At 63.8% G+C, this 15,417-nt stretch overlaps 3 protein-coding genes across 3 annotated transcripts; 2 read left to right on the forward strand and 1 right to left on the reverse strand.

Moving 5' to 3' along the window:
- Nucleotides 1-1,614: 1,614 nt before the first annotated feature.
- On the forward strand, nucleotides 1,615-3,751 carry EMIHUDRAFT_437127 (hypothetical protein). The gene is made up of 5 exons (XM_005765946.1): nucleotides 1,615-2,346; nucleotides 2,574-2,758; nucleotides 2,833-2,889; nucleotides 3,106-3,584; nucleotides 3,635-3,751. The coding sequence occupies exons 1-4, from the start codon at nucleotides 1,653-1,655 to the stop codon at nucleotides 3,439-3,441; spliced, it is 1,272 nt and encodes a 423-aa protein (XP_005766003.1). The 5' UTR covers nucleotides 1,615-1,652; the 3' UTR covers nucleotides 3,442-3,584; nucleotides 3,635-3,751.
- A 1,174-nt stretch (nucleotides 3,752-4,925) lies between these two features.
- Nucleotides 4,926-5,745, reverse strand: EMIHUDRAFT_357004 (hypothetical protein). The gene has a single exon (XM_005765947.1). The coding sequence runs from the start codon at nucleotides 5,294-5,296 to the stop codon at nucleotides 4,994-4,996; it is 303 nt and encodes a 100-aa protein (XP_005766004.1). The 5' UTR covers nucleotides 5,297-5,745; the 3' UTR covers nucleotides 4,926-4,993.
- A 4,008-nt stretch (nucleotides 5,746-9,753) lies between these two features.
- On the forward strand, nucleotides 9,754-11,437 carry EMIHUDRAFT_103867 (hypothetical protein; the record flags this gene model as incomplete). Its single annotated transcript, XM_005765948.1, has 2 exons — nucleotides 9,754-9,930; nucleotides 9,962-11,437. 2 exons carry the CDS (start codon nucleotides 9,754-9,756, stop codon nucleotides 11,435-11,437), a joined length of 1,653 nt encoding a protein of 550 aa, XP_005766005.1.
- Nucleotides 11,438-15,417: the final 3,980 nt, after the last annotated feature.

Consider the following 15,417-nt stretch of genomic DNA (forward strand, 5'->3'; position numbering starts at 1 on the left):
ACGCAAGAAGCAGCGCATGCCCTAACCCTATCACCCACCCATGGACCGGACAGGGACGGGCACATGCACATGTACATGTACATGTTTGTTGTTGTTGTGCATGTGCATGTGCATGTGCATGCACATGTTTGGCCAAAGAGTGGCGGACATGCACATGTCCCGGACAACCGCCGCAACTACGTGCGCGCTCGACTGGCACTGCCGGCTCGCCGCCGCGCTACAAGTGTACTCTCGAGCGGGGATCGGTCGATCTCGGCCAATCCCCGCGCACCTTTGCGGCGGCGGAGATCCATATCTCCCCATCTCTCCCCATCTCTCCCCGCACCTCTGCGGAGGCTGCGCCGGCGCGTCGAGCAGGTCGAGTAGCGAGGGCTCCGCCTAGAAGCTTCCTAGAAGGGTCCCAGAAGGCTCCTAGGAGGGTCGAGTGGCGAGGCACCGCCCGCTCCGAGGCGGAGGCGGCGGGCGCAGAGGTGGCCGGCGCAGCGGCGGGCTTGTGCGTGGGCGCGAGGTCCGCGTCGGTCGTCGCGAGCGCGTCTTTGAGCCGGTCCACGTTCCAGCCCCCCCCCTCCCTGGTCGGCGCCTCGCCCTCGTCCTGTGCGTGCGAGGGGTGTTGTTGGCGCGGTGCAAAAGGAGGGCGGGGCGGGTGGGGGGTGGGGTGGGTGGGTGGGTGGCTGGTGGTGGTGGTGGTGGTGGTGGGGGGGGGGGGGGGGGAAAAAAGGCGGCGGCCACGGCCCGGCTTGGGGCGGAGGCGTCTCGTGCGGAGGCTGGGCGAGCGCGTCTGGCGGCGATCCGGGGACGGGCAGCCGCGGCTCTCTCATTCTCCGGGCACACGGCGCAGGTGTCCGCCGCCTGCCAACTCCGCACGCGAACGTCGGGCGAGGAGGGGGAGTTCGGCTCCGCCGCGCGCGCGTCGGCGGCGATCGAGCTCGTAGCGGCGCCCGATTCGGCCGCGGCGCTGTCGAGCGACCCGCCGACGTGGCCGCGCGCCGCGGCCGGCGCTGACGCGATCCCCTCGTCGGGCTTGCCGCTCTGCGAGTTTGAGAAGGCCTTGAGGATGTCCGCCGAGGAGAAGGCGCGGACCTCGCTCTTGTAGTCCAGCGCGTGGTGGTTGCCGGGCGTGTTCGCCGGCGGCGCGGCGGCGGCGGTCGCGCCCGGTGGGCCGCCGCCGCCACCGCCAAGTGCGCGCGCCGGGCGGCGGGCGACGGCGCCGCCCTGCTGCGCCGCGGCGAGGATGTCGGCGGTGGAGAAGGCCTGCACCTCCTTCTTGTAATCGAGCGCGTGGTGCTCCGTCGTCCCGCGGCTGCCGTGAGGGTCGTCCCGATGCATCTGAGACAGCCTTCCTTTTCGACGCCGCCGACACTTGAGTAAAAAGAATGACGCAGCGCTGTGCTCGCAAACCCTGTCAGCAGTCCTCCTCCGGGAATGCGTAAGAGTCAAAGAGAGAGATTTCTCCCAGTAAGCTAAAAGTACGTAATGAGAGAGAGACACATTGAGAAAGAGAGAGAGGACGTACGTAGATAAACGGCAAGACGCACCGCAAGAATCCAAACTGCGATCCACGCTGTCGAATCCTGGGTGGGCCGCGAATCTCTCGATCCACCAACTCCTTGCTATAGTGCACACGCCAAGGTGCGCTGGCACGCCGCAAGAGAATGTGCATGTCGCCGTCAGCGCAGCTCAAGAAGGGTGAGCCGGGGCCGCTCACTGTGCCGTGGGGCTTCGCGGCGCAGCTGGAGGCGAGGCCGCCGCCCGGCTGTGGCTGGTTCAGCGTCGCGGACATGCTCCGCCGCACCGCGTACAGCCTGGGCCTATTCTACTACAGCCTCGCGACACAGCCGCTGACCTTCTCGCGCTTCGCGCTGCAGTACAACCGGCTGTGGTTCGGCGGCGCCGCGGGTACGGCGATGACGCTGCTCCTGCCGGCGACGCCAGCGCTGCTCGCAGCGGTGGCGTGGGGCAAGCGGCTACGCGACTATTTGCTGCCGCAGCCGGGCGACGACTGGAAGATGGCTGGCCCGGGGCGCATCTGGTTCCTGCCACCGCCGTCGACGCTCGCCTCCATTGTTTACGACGCGCTCACGCCGCTCGCCGACTACGTCGCAGCCTTTGTCCTCTTTGGCGACGACCCCGACGGCGTAGAGCACACCTGGTACGACGCCATCTGCAAGAAGGAGTACTGGTGCGGCCTGCTCGATGCTGCGGACGCGCGGAGGCCGCTGCAGCTCGGTGCGTGGGACGGCGCCGCGCTGCACGACGTTTCGCGCGGGGTAGAGAGCGGCGGCTGCGACCTGGTCTGCAAGATCTCCGACTCGTATCTCGGCATCGGCGACCGCGTCTTCAAGCGAGGCGTCGACCACACACACACACACAACTCTCTCTCTGTCACACACACACACACACACACACACACACACACACACACACACACACACACACCGCTCACCCGCGCACCGGGCCTTGCACGTTGAATGCCGTGCGGCCCCTCTCGTCTAGACGTGGAGTCGCGAGGGTCGCCCCCACGCCCCTTGCCCCACCACACCTGTCTGTTTGGAGGAGCTTACCTCTTCTTCCAGGCGTCGACTTCGTGACGCGCGGCGAGGTCGAGGACGAGCTCCGCGCGGACCCGCTCTACGCGGGCAAGCCGGCGGTGCTTTGCGAGATCGTGTCGCCTAGCGCGAGCCTGGAGGTGTCGAGCGACGGGTATGGGCCTGTCCACTCGCTGGACATCCTCACGCTGCGCACGGGCGAGGGCGCGAAGGTGATCTCCGTCTCGGGGCGCGGCCGTGCCTTCAGTACTGGCTAACTAAGCATAGTCATTTACTCAACTACCAGGTGCTCTCCGTCGTCCTCTGGACCGACTGCACCACGTGGTCGTCGCACTCGGCCGCGGCGGGCCAACCTAGATGCCGCATCTCCCCGCGTCTCCCCGCATCTCCCCGCATCTCCCCACATCTCGCGAGCACTAGATGCTTCGCCGGCGGGCCCTCGTACTGTCAAGGGAGAGTGGACAGGGGGGGGGGGGGGGGCTCGGACTCGGCTAGACTCTCCTCGCCCTTTGCCTGCCCCGCCCACCGAGAGCTGAGCTCGCTGCTACCCCTCCTCCAGGCGGGCTACCTCGTCGACGTGGAGACGGAGACGATCGTCGCGCCGACGGCGTGGTACGCGCCGTACTTTGCCTCCATGCAAGCGCCGCTCGTGGGGCAGCGTGTCCCCGGCGCGCGCGAGGCTTGCCTCAAGGCGATGGCGGCGCACGACGCGTCCGAGCTAGAGTGGCTCACTTGCGTCGGCTGGGACGCGATGATCACCGACGAGGGCCCGACCTTCTTCGAGGGCAACGTGGCCGCGTACCGCACGCCGCGTCGCATGGCCCTCTCGCTCTCGCTCGCAGACGGCTTCCGCAGCTGGATGGCGACGCGCGGGAAGCGGTCGGCAGCCGCGTGAGCTTCTCCCTCTGTCTGTGCCCCCGCCTCTCTCCGCGGCTCGTCGACTCCGCGCGCCCGGGCGGGTGGCCTCGAGGGGGGCGTGAGCACGCCTCTCCAGGGAGGGTGCGGGCAAACCCTGCGGCTGCGCCCTCACCGCTTGCGTGTGTGTGTGTGTGTGTGTGTGTGTGTGTGTGTGTGTGTGTGTGCGAGCCCGCAGGGTGATGACGGTCACACACACGTGACGCGATCAGTTGTGTATGTGCTTGGAGTCCGCGCGGTCAATTGATTGTACAAATGATTTATGTGAGTTCACCCAGCGCGCAATACCTTGCGACAAGTTTGCAAAAAATCTCTCAAGTTTGTGCAAAAAATAAACCTTGCTTTCCGCAGGTGTATTCTTTTTTTGCTTGGCCGGACATCATGATGAAATTCTGCAAAAACCTGGCCGGCCCCCCCCCCCTGCCCTGCCCCTACCTACCTACCTACCTACCTACCTACCCTACTTATGGGAAACTAAAAAAGAAATCATAGGATGGTTGAAGGTGGGGTACCATACCAACTTAAAGTGATGGTTGGTGGTGCTCTCCTGCAACCACAGTCCTTCCTGTGACATGGCAGGCAGGCCACTCTCAAGCCCTACAAGCACCAACCAGATCACCCATTTGGGGAGGGTTGACATCGTGATTTCCGCGAAAAAAAATCTTTTTCTGCTGTGAAAATTCCAGCGTGGAGAGAGGGAAAACCCCGACGGGAGGGCCCAGACCTACCCTACCTACCCCGTCATGATGTCCGGCCAAGCAAAAATAAACTACGCTCTCCGAGTCGTTTCCAAGAACCAGTGCCTGAGCATTTCCCTGAGCATTTCCCTGAGCATGCTCCGCTGGTGCCTCTACCTCGCGTGCGCGCTACTTGCGTGCGCGCGAGGAGCGTCCGCTTTCCTTGTTCCGCCGCCACCCATGCCCCTGTCCGTCACGATGCACTTTGCCCAGCCGCATCTTATGCCACCGCCGACGACAGCCATGAGCTCCATCTTCCCCAGCACCAGCAAAGGCCAGAATTGAGGCGGCGAAGAAGGCTCAACAGGAGAAGCTGGCAACACGCGGGTATGGGGATCTGCCGTCCACTGCAAAAACGGTCGACGTTTCCAAGGTCACAGGCGCCGCACCTTCTGCCCCACCAAAGAGCTTTGCTGAGCTCCTCGCCGCGTCGGTTGCGCAGCGCGAGTCCCTTTCGGGACGCCTTTCGTACGCCATTCTTGAAAAGAAAATCCGTGCAGCCTACCCAGGCTTGACGTAGGTGCACGCCCCCGGCACCGGCTGCCAGCGGCTCTACAGTGTGTTTGGGAATGTAGTTCCATCCACTCCGAGACGCGAGTCAAAAGATCCCCCGCCGTTTGAGGCTAGTGTTTCGTTGAGACTAACATGGGGACAGTACATGGGAACAACAATACTGGGTTACCTTTCACACATGCTCTTCCCTCTTTTTTTCTGAGAGTTTTATTTTGTCGTCTATATACATCACACAATAACCGATCAGCGGTCTCGCGTGGTAAGAGATTACCTGCGAACCCCTCATTCGGCGATCGAGCTCTCGCTCTTCCCCCCCAACACAATTCGGTCCGCCACGCCCTTCGGCAGCCGGCCCTGAGCCACGAGGGAGCGGAGCCGTGCGTAGTAGCGCTGCTCTGCATCGTGCTCCCGAGCGTTGGAGTCCTCCTGCGCCGCCGCCGCCGCCGCCGCCTCCCTCGCCGCCGCTGCCCTAACCCCAGCCGCCACGTACGCCGCCGCCGCCGGTCGGGGCGCCGCCATCGATGGGGCGAGAGAGGCGGGTGCAGGTGGCGCGGCAGGGGCGGAGGCGAAGTGCCACCCCGGCATTGCTGCGCCGACCGGCATCATTCCGTGGGGTGCCTGCTGCCACGCTTGTGGCAGCATCCCTTGGAAGTGGGAGGGATAGGGCCCCGCCACAAACTGCGCCTCGCAGATGGGGAGATACCGGGGCTGCCATGTCATGGTCACGACCGGGGAGAGGTACTCCGCCGGCACCACGTAGTGCGGCTGCTGCGGCTGCATCGGCAGCTGGGGTGGCCTTGGCGGAATCAGCTGCGGTGGTGGCTGCGGCCCCGTCTGGAAGGCGGATCGCTTCGTAGAGAAGGGGACTGGCTCAGTCCGACCGCCGTGTGTGTTGCGCGTCGGGAGAAGGCCGTGGCGCCGGCAGGCCTGGTCCACCTCTGCCGCCGACCGTGCCTCCACCCCGATCCGCGCCAAATCCTTCTGCTTCTGGCGCACCCAACGGTTGCGGCAAGAGCTCGCAGTCCGGCCGGGGAGCTGCAAGGCGATGCTGTGCCAGCGTAGGCCGTCGAGAACGCCCTGGCTGATGCACTGCACCTCTTGCTCTGTCCAGCAGTCGCCATTCTTGTCGGCGTTCTCGCCCAGCTTTTTGAGGCGCAGGACGCGGTTGCGCACAGAGTCGCCCGTGCGTGCCTCGCCCGTGTCCTGGCGAAGCCTCGAGGCGATGCCCTTCCAGCAAGGCCCGAGCGCCTTATAGCTCGCAAGGACCGACCGGTCCGAAGCGGCGTCCCAGCCCACGCGGTCGGCCGACACCTTTCGCTTGCGGCCAGTCACCGCCGGCGCCTCGAACGTGGACTCGTAGCCCGATTCAGCCGTCTGGCGTCTCGCCTCGAACGTGGACTCGTAGTCCGATTCAGCCATATTTGGCGTCTCACCTTATGTTTTCCGTCTGACTCCCTTGAGCGGCGGCGACTCTCGTTCGGGCCTTAGAATTCATGCGGGATTACACGCCGACTTTCGGCACTTCATTTTTCGTATTTCTTCTTTTTTCACCCCTGTCGTCATATTTCTCATCTTATTGCACTACTAGTACCACACACCTGGCTCCTCTGCGCTAGCTAGGTAGGGCTGCCCTAGCTAGGGGCTGCCGGACATGCATGCATGGCGCCCCGTCCGTAACGTCTAACCGCCCGCCGCGCATAACTGACTCCTCATCACCTCCCTGCTAACATACATATGTAGGAAGGTGAAGAACAGTCAGGCTCGGACTGGACACCAACGCGGTATGGGTGGACGCTAGACAGATGATGACGACACGCACGAGCGACACACAGACACAAACAAGCTCACAAGACACACATGCAGAGAGAGAGATTTTTAGCAATACCAAACATTTTGTTTGTCACATGCATGTCCCGGCCGGCTCCATGCCGAGAGGCCGAGTCAGGGGTTGCGAGTCAGTCAGCTCGCTTCTCCTCAACCGACAGCTGCCCCCAGCTCTCGCCTGGAGCTCTCTGGACCTGGCCGGTCCTGGCCCGTCGCCGGGCTCGCCACCATCTCGCGACGGTCCCCACCTCCCCCGCCCGGCCCTTCCAGATTGCGGATAGCTTAGCTCCAGCCGCCGCCGAGGCGGAGCTGAGCTTCCTGGTATCCTGGATGGAATCGGCGCCGGTCCGTGTGGCAACGGCGGGTGGGGATGGCGGCGGCGGACGAGGGGGGTATGGATAGCGGCGGCACGGGTCGCGGCAGCGCCGATGTGGAGGGTGGGCATGGGGTCATGTATGTATGTAGGAAGGTGAAGAACAGTTCGGACTGGACACCAACGCGGTATGGGTGGACGCGAGACAGATGACGACGACACGCTCGAGCGACACACCACACACACAAGCTCACAGGACACACAGCCGACGGTAGCTGGGCTGCCACACACCCCGAGTGGGCGTAACACATCACTCGGGGCCACGTCCCCCCCCCCCCGCCCCCCCCCCCCAGCACCCACGTTGCCAAGGGCTCAAACAACAGGACACAAACACAGACAGGCGACAGGGGGTAACGTGTGAGGCTAGAGCACAGACTGCTCCGCCTCTACCGCTCTAGCAATCTCGCCGGCCGCAAGGCACGGACAAGACCGTGTGTGTGTGGGGTCGTGTGAGGTGTCTATGGACGCCCTCCTCCTCCTCACGGGCGCGGCCAGCCGCTAGCCCTATCTCGCACTCATGGTTGACGATAGTTCATTGGATGAGTGTTCGCGAGCAGATGTGCGTGTGCTGATTCTAGGTAGGCCGCAAAGGTAAGGCGTAAGCCGTCGGTCGGCTGCGCCTTGTCTGTCGTGTGAATCGCGCTGCTTTCCCCCTGTGTTAGTCCCAGTAAAGAAAGAAAGAAAACAGACAACCCAAGGGAGGGATGGGAGGACGGCACGCCGCCACCACACAGGGATTTTAAGGAGAGGTGTGTGGTGCGCTATCCGTCACCCACCCTAGGGAGTCTGCCTCTTCCTATCTCTCTTCGCAGTCTCTCGCCGATTCTCGCTGCAACCTTCATGCCACCTCGCGGTCGTCCCACCCTCGTCGTTCTCTCCCTTGTCACTTCCTCCTCTGACGCGTTGTTCTCTTCTGCCTCGTCCTGCGACGCCGCCACCTGCCGGTCCCTTGTTCTCGCGGCTTCTTTCGCCTGTCGGCGCAACTCCGTCCTCCTCGCGGCGTATCCTGGCCCCTCGAGTCTATCGAGCTCCCCTCGCGCAAGGACCACATTTCTGACTCCCACTCCGATCATTTGCCTACAGGTCATGTTGTTGCTCAGGTCCACTCTCTCTTCGAACACTCGTGCCTCTACGGATGATGCCGGCGCTGGGGTCCCCTTCGGATGCATCGTGACATCTGACAACTGGATTTCCACTGGTTCGTCCTCCTCGGAGTCATCTTCCCCGTCCTCCTTCCGCTCGGCTCTTCGCTCGGTACGTTCGGTGTGGCTCACCCTCCATGCCGTGAACAGGCGCTTTATCCACCCTATATTCTTCTCTCGTTCCTCTGCCCGTGCCTTGGTCTTGTCGTTGTTTCGCACCCATGTCTGTATGGCAATCGAGGCTGCCTTCCCCACTACCTGTAGTTCACTCGTCACCTCTCCCGCGAGCTCCCTTCTCTTTCTTTCGGGTATGGAGTCCGTGAGTGCGGGTAGCGTGCAGGCAATCACGGGCGCTATTTTGTCGTACTCTTCTTCGGCGAGCGCCCCAAATCTAGACCCTTTCGCCTTTAAGGAGGCTGCCCTCGCTCGTCTCAGGAATGTGGCGGTGTCTTTTGAGTCCGGCGCCTCCCGTTCAACTCTTGCTGTCGCCCTCGCTGTGTGTTTGTCGAGCTTCCGCATGAAGTGACGCGCCTCTTCCTTATTTCCAGCGCAGCTGCCGCTCAGTATGTGCGCCAACGACGCCTGTGGTGGCTCACTGTCTTCTTGTTTCCAGTCGTCCCAGTCTTTCAGTTCCCCGCGTCTCCTCCTTGCCTCGCGCGCCTCTTTTGCGACCTCATCCCTAGCCGCTTTGCACGCTCTGCATCCCCAGAACGCACTTCTCGTGGCGGGGCCCCTCATTCCCCGTTTCTTTTCCCCCTCTAGAATACGCCTGTGGTGTGCCCCATGTGGCACCCCGACCTGTTGTCTCACCCTGGCCCCCAGGATCGTTTTGGTCGTCACATTGTGATCCCCGACGTCGTCAAATGTCGCCCGCCTGTCCTCCCCCCCGTTCTCGTCTGGTAATCTCATCTTATTATCCCATCGATGCTTGAGGCTGGCTACTGCCACTTCGCTCCACAACCGTCCCGCCACCCCTGCCGTGTGCGACCCCGGCCTCACTGTCTTTCGATATTGTTCGCACACCCACTCGTGCGCGCTCTTACACATGTGTCCGTACGTCCGTCGGTCCACTATCTCCCTCTTCTCTGCGTTCTCTGCCGCCTCCCTTCGCGCCGTGTACATGCATGGCCGCGTCCGCACCGCGTCCCGCACCACTTTCGAGGCGTCCTCCGTGTCGTTATCCCCGAGGTGTGCTGTTGCCACCGCGTCGGCGTAAGCGTTGCAGGCTATTCCCACGTGTGCTGGCACCCACATGAAGACCACCGCCTCTAGCTTCGATCTATAGTAAGCGATCGCCTCCAGCAGTCCGCCTCTCTCCCAGTCCCTCAGGCCTTCTGGCATCCCTTTGCGGTGCGCATTCTCAATCTGCTGCAGCGCGGGTTTGCAGTCGCATAGCACTAAGCACCGCCGCGCTTGCGCGTCGCTCGCGCTCGCCATTTTGCGTAAGTATGCGAGTATCGCGTACATCTCCGCGTCTATCGGCTCCCACATGTTCGGCAGCTTTCCTCCCCACATTCCCGCCCCAAACGCTATCCGTATCTCCCCTTCTTCACAGGGTCCGATTCCGTTGGGATCCTTTATGTGTGTTAGTCCCAGTGCGCGCCAGGTCCCGCCTTCGCAAAATTCTTCAACACCCCGACGGACGCACGCACACTCACTCGCACGCACAAGCGCGTGTTGGTATAACATAAATGGACACACCCATGGTGCGGTCGGCAAGCGAGCGAGCGTCCTGGTCCGAGCTAGCCTTCCACTTCTCCGTGCTCGGCGTCACCGCCTTTGGCGGCCCGGCGGCCCACATCGGCCTGTTTGCCGACCTGTTTGTGCAGAAGATGGGGTGGATCACGGCGCGATCCGCTGCTTCAGCTCCCTCGCCCGCCGTGCGTGCTCTGACCCCGCCCACCCTCGCAGAACCTGCACTTTGCCTCCCTCCTCGCCCTTGGCCAGTGCCTGCCTGGCCCGACCTCGACGCAGATGAGCTTCGCGCTCGGCATGAGCCAGCAGGGTCCGCTCGCCGGCCTTATGACGGGTCTGCTCTTCCTGATGCCCGGCGCCCTCACGATGACCGCCTTTGGGTACGGGGCCAGCTTCCTCGACTCCCTCTCCGTCCCTGGCACGCCGCTGAACTGCGCCGGCGCCGGCCTGTCGGCGGTCGGGGTCGCGATGATCGCGGGCGCCTCGCTCGGCCTGTGCCAAAAGCTGTGCACGGACCGGGTCACGTCGACGATCGCCGGCGTCACGTGCGCCGCGTGCGTCGCGCTGCCGGCCGCGTGGCTCTACCCCGCCGCGCTCGTCGCCGGAGGCGCGCTCACGCTTGCGCTCGCCTCGCTCCCGGCGGGCAGAGGAGGCGCCTCGAGAGAGAGCAAGAGCGAGCTGGCCGAGTCGCTTCGCGCGTCGCTCAGCTCGGCCGACGGCGCGGCGGTGTCGCCCGAGGCGGAGCGCGACGTACCCGAGCCGACCAAGCAGAACTCGCTCACCGGCATGGGGGAGTCGCGTGGCGTCGGCCGCGTCGCCGGCGGCGGCCTGCTGCTCCTGTTTGCGCTGGTCGTCGCCGGGAGCGTGGCGGCGCAGGAGCTGCCCGCGGTCAAGGGTTTGGTCGAGTGGGCCGCAGCGCCGCCGCAGTCGCAGCCCCCGCTCATTCGCGGCTTCCTCGGGCTGCCTGATCTTCCGGCCCTAGGCGGCGGCGGCGAGAGCCGAGCCGAGGGGCCGCCTTCGCCGCCACCGCCCGCGCCCGCCGCCACACTCCTCTACCTCTTTTCACGGCTCGCCATCATCGGCGCGCTGGTCTACGGCGGCGGCCCCATCGTGCTGCCGATGATCCAGCTCTCCCTCGTCGACGAGGCGGGCCTGCTGACCGAGCACCAGTTCCTCGCCGGCCTGGGGGTCTCGCAAGCGATGCCCGGGCCCGCCCTCCAATGCGGCGGGGGTTCCGCAGGCAGGGCAGGTTCTCATACGAGCGGTGTGCATAGGCCAAACTTCAATATTGCGGCCTACCTGGGCGCGCAGGCCGCCACGACCGCCGGCGCCGCGCCGCTGCTCGGCTCGCTCGCCTGCTGGCTCGGCATCTTTACGCCGGGCGTGCTGCTCATCTTTGGCGTGATGCCGTTTGCCGAGGCGGTCTGGGCGGCCTCCTGGTATAAGCGGCTGCTGCCCGGCGTCAACGCTGCGGCGGTCGGCATCATCGGTTCGTCCGTCTTTACCATGTACGCCAAGACGCTCGTCAACTCCCCCTTCCCCGCCTACTCCACCGGCATCGCCATCCTCGGCTTTGTCGGCGTGCGCGTCCTGCAGGTCTTGGCGCCGTTCGTCGTCATCGCAGGCGGCCTCGCTGGATGGGCGCTCCACTATGCGCTGAACGTAGAGGTGGGAGGCACCGCCGAGTCATGAATTTGGCACATCATCGGGAGTTTTCATGGAGGCGCGGACGCCAGACCGTGGTACCACCTTGTCGCGTACCTCGCGAGGTACCTAAAGTAGAGAAGAGAGAAACAAAGTAGACATGGAAAAGAAAGAGGTATACCTGTTGCTTTTGAAAATGGCTGCACAACATGACATGAACATGAACATGAACATGAACATGAACATGAACACATGAACATGAACATGAACATGAACATGAACATGAACATGAACACGTAGACGTAGCTCACTGAAAACTGCGTGCTTGGGGGACGGGGTCGGGGAAGTTGGCCTCTCTGAGCTCTCTCTAACCCCGGCCGCGCTACTCTCATTCAAGCGTTGTTGATCTCACCACTTAGTACGCCATGGATGAAGTTGATTGTCGTCTCGTGCATTTCTTTGCACCCTCCTTGGAGTCGGATCGCTGCCACAGCGTCCGAGCGTGAGTCGCAATCTTGTCGATAAATAGTGCTCCGCCCCGTCAGGGGGGTCGTGCGGCTCGTTCGACACAAGTGTGGGGACGTGGCGTCGAACGTCTTGTCCAAAGTACCTTGCCTCAGTGAACCCTCCTGGGCAGTAGCCATGGCTTTCATCGGGCTCAAGGCACGCGCCAAACGCCTTTTGAGCGTGCACGGTCATGTCGTTGGAAGGAGGCGGGTTCTCATATGCGTAGCACTGGTAGCTTTGCGACTCCAGGAGGGCAGCCCCGACCACCCTCGCACCGGCAGGGCTCCACACCTCATCGAGAGATTGCAGTCACAAAGTCAGCCGGGTAGTAGCGGTCACCGTAAGGACGCTGCGATCGTCAGGACAGCATACTTTGCCAGGAGAGTTGCCAAGATCTTGCCCCCATTGGCAGCCTGCCGTAGCCCAGTGTGTGCACTTTCCAAACATGTCCGTCTTGCGACAGCACTCCAGCTTGCGTTCACTACCAGCGCCGCCGTCGTAGGTCCACCGGGAGGAGCTTCCTCCCATCCTGGTGTATTCACCGGCGTTGCCAGGGTAGAACCAGACCACCAGCGGCGAGCGTCCCGTCGCCAGATCGGCGGGCGCCTCCGGTACTAGCTACAAGTAGGCGCTCCGACTAGTGCCGTCCTCCTCAAACGCCTGTCCGTGTCGCTCGGTTCGGGTTGCCCACCCGTCAGGAGACAGACCTATCAAGCGAGGCGTGAGCCAGGCCGCAAATGTGCTCGATCCGTCCTCCTTTGGCAGGCAGGAGGCTTCGCTGATCCGTCGGTCGTAGAGACCGACCATATGGCCGACTGCACGCTAAAGGCTACACGCTCGCACACCACTTGCAGAGTGTAGTGTGGCTCTCCCGGGCGCTCAGCCCACGGCGGAGGCACGCCAGGCCCCGGGCAGCCGGCCGTCACTCGCCTAAGCGCCTAAGCGGCCTAAGCGGGGGGGTGCTTAGGGTGCTTAGGCGCTTAGGCGGCCCTTGCGAGCGTGGCGGCGTGGTGGTATCGTAATACAAGTGACTCCGATGACACACATGATGCTCTTGCTAGTGTCATTGCTCAGAGAGCAGCCTCACCGCGTCGAAAGTCTACCACTGGCCCTGGTCGCACACCGCCGCTGAGCTGTGATGATGCCCACAGCACCAGCAGCAAAGGCGGGCGGGCCGACCCCGCGGCCATCGCCGCCGCTGCCGCCTCCTCCGCCGCCGGCGCCGCCCCCTCTGCCGTCGCCGTCACCTTGGGCTGCATCACCCGCGCCGCCGCCGCGCACCGGCTCGTGCTCATTCAAAGGCGCCTCGAGTTGCAGGCCAGCGGCGCTGACGTTGTCGTGGTCGGGCTGCCCAACGTCGGCGCGGGAGGGAGGGGGCAACGCCGTTATGAAGAGCGCGAGAGCGAGCGCCGACGGCCCAGATTCTGAGCAGCAGCCCGCCTGGTCATGGGCCACTTGCCTACGTGCGTCCAGCTTCCACTATAGGACGAACGTCGAAGTTTGCTCTCCGACGCCGTGCCGAGCGAAACCTTTTCCTTCGAAGCCCGGCGACGTAGCCGGGCGAGCGGAATAGGGCAGCCCTAGAGAGCACCTTGAGGCCATTCAATAGAGCCCGTACTATAGTCGAGAGTCGATCGCCGGCCCGCGCAGTGCTGCTCTGACCGCTCCGCCGGGCCGCCTCCGGGCCGCCGCGGCGGAGACGTGCACATAGGCAAGTTGGTATTTTCATATATGAACTTCAAAATAGTATTGGCTAGTCTAATTCTACTCATCACAACTCGCCAGGAACACCCACACACTATAGGGTCATTGTGTAGCCCTGCTTAGAAGGAAAAGGTTTTCTGCAAGGTCCGTATGCCTTACCGTGTAGTCGGCCATATGCACAATGTCTTGACTGAGAGCTAAGCAAGTTCGACGATCGGCAGCCTCACCGCGGGTCGCGCCGCTGCGCAGGCTACCACTCAGGCCGCGGGAGCCGATCGGCTGCGCCGAGGACAGCTCCCTCCCCCCCCCCGCTCCCTTCCCCTTCGAGCCCCCCACCCATCCCACTAACATCCCCCCGCGGTGCGCGGTCCCTCGCGGCCGCGCGACGCCGCACCAATGGCGCGCTGTGCCTCGTCCGCGAGTGCCGTCCAAAGCTGCACTGACAGTCGCTGCAGCGCAAACGGCATCCATTCGCGCGCCGACCACGACGTCTGGTCGTACTGCCACCACGTGAGCTTCCGGCGCCCGCCACCTTAGCCACCCGCATCAGCAGAGCTTCTCCACCCCCGCGCTCATTGCGCCGAACTCCTCGAAGAGCAGCGCCTCCACATGGCACTTCCCCTCTGCGTCCGTGTACTGGCCCTTGACAGCCTCAACCGTCCCGGTCCCCGTCCGCGGATCCCACCTCCCCACCCTCCCGTGCCTGTCCCCGGCCTCCACGCCCAAAACCGTCTCGCGGGCGCGTGGCAGCATATTGCCGCAAGCGACGAACGCCCCTATGCGCTCCACCCCCGAGGGGTCCGACGGCACACCGGCGAAGATCTTCGTGTCGCCGATGCAGGGCAGGTCCCCAATCACGCCCTGGTAAATGTACAAGTCCGTCCTCGATATACCTCGTAGTGCTGTGCCGAAAGAGGCGAGGACAGAAAAAGGTACCGTCTGACAGGTATTTTGATGCTCTATCGACTGGCGCAAAATCCCCCGCAAAATGTTTTCACAGCGGGCGTGATTCACACCGAAGCATGAGTGCGAGAAGCATAGTAGGGTAAGCAAAAGAGGTTATCTGATATCTCCTAGGCACAAGGGCGAATGCTGCTTGCACTGCATGCTGGCTCGGATTTGCCATTTGGTTGCAGGTACCAGATACCTCGCGAGATGGAAATAAAAAGTGGGAACGTCCCCCTATAGAGGCTAGAGGTTAAGAGGATGAGCCCACCCCCACTCCCCTGAGTCACGACAAACACACACGGACCTGACTCTCACTTTCTCACCATCAGCGGCCAGGAGAGGAGGTGCTGGCGCTCGGCGGCCGACGCCCACCGCCTCCCGCCCCCTACGTACCGGGCCGCAAACGCGCGCAACCCCCGCATCGACGGCGCTACTCTCAGGCCCTCCGAGGAGTGGAGCGTTGGGAGGACAGGGAGGACAGGGGCACAAGGCCCGCTCGCCCGCCTACACACGCTCAACGGGCAGAGGCACACCACCGAGCGGGGTTGGGAGGACAGAGGCACAGAGCCCGCCCGCCGTCACAACCTCAACCCGCGCGCCTTGGTGCGCGGCCGCTCGGCTCGCGCGGGCGGCGGCAGGATGAGCGAAGCGGGGTACGGCACACGCCTCGCCGCCATGCCGCTCGAGAAGCGCAGCCGCGCCTAAGGACATGTCTCGGACATGTCGTGGACGTGTCCTGGACATCTCACATGCCGCTCGAGAAACGCAGCCGCGCCGCCCAGACGAGCGGCGCGAGGCGGAGCCGCCGCTCGTACCTGTGAGGGGGGGGGGGGGTGAGAGGGGGGGGGGTGAGGAGGGGGGGGGGGGTG

The sequence above is a fragment of the Emiliania huxleyi genome, assembly GCF_000372725.1.
Source record: "Emiliania huxleyi CCMP1516 unplaced genomic scaffold EMIHUscaffold_53, whole genome shotgun sequence".
Taxonomy (NCBI): Eukaryota; Haptophyta; order Isochrysidales; family Noelaerhabdaceae; genus Emiliania; species Emiliania huxleyi.

Coding starts and splice junctions, on each gene's coding strand:
- EMIHUDRAFT_357004 (XM_005765947.1), bottom strand. CDS start 5,296: ATGCCGGGGTGGCACTTCGCCTCCGCCCCTGCCGCGCCACCTGCACCC.
- EMIHUDRAFT_437127 (XM_005765946.1), top strand. CDS start 1,653: ATGTGCATGTCGCCGTCAGCGCAGCTCAAGAAGGGTGAGCCGGGGCCG. Junction 2,347..2,573: donor CGACCGCGTCTTCAAGCGAG/GCGTCGACCACA, acceptor CTCTTCTTCCAG/GCGTCGACTTCGTGACGCGC. Junction 2,890..3,105: donor GGTCGTCGCACTCGGCCGCG/GCGGGCCAACCT, acceptor CCCCTCCTCCAG/GCGGGCTACCTCGTCGACGT.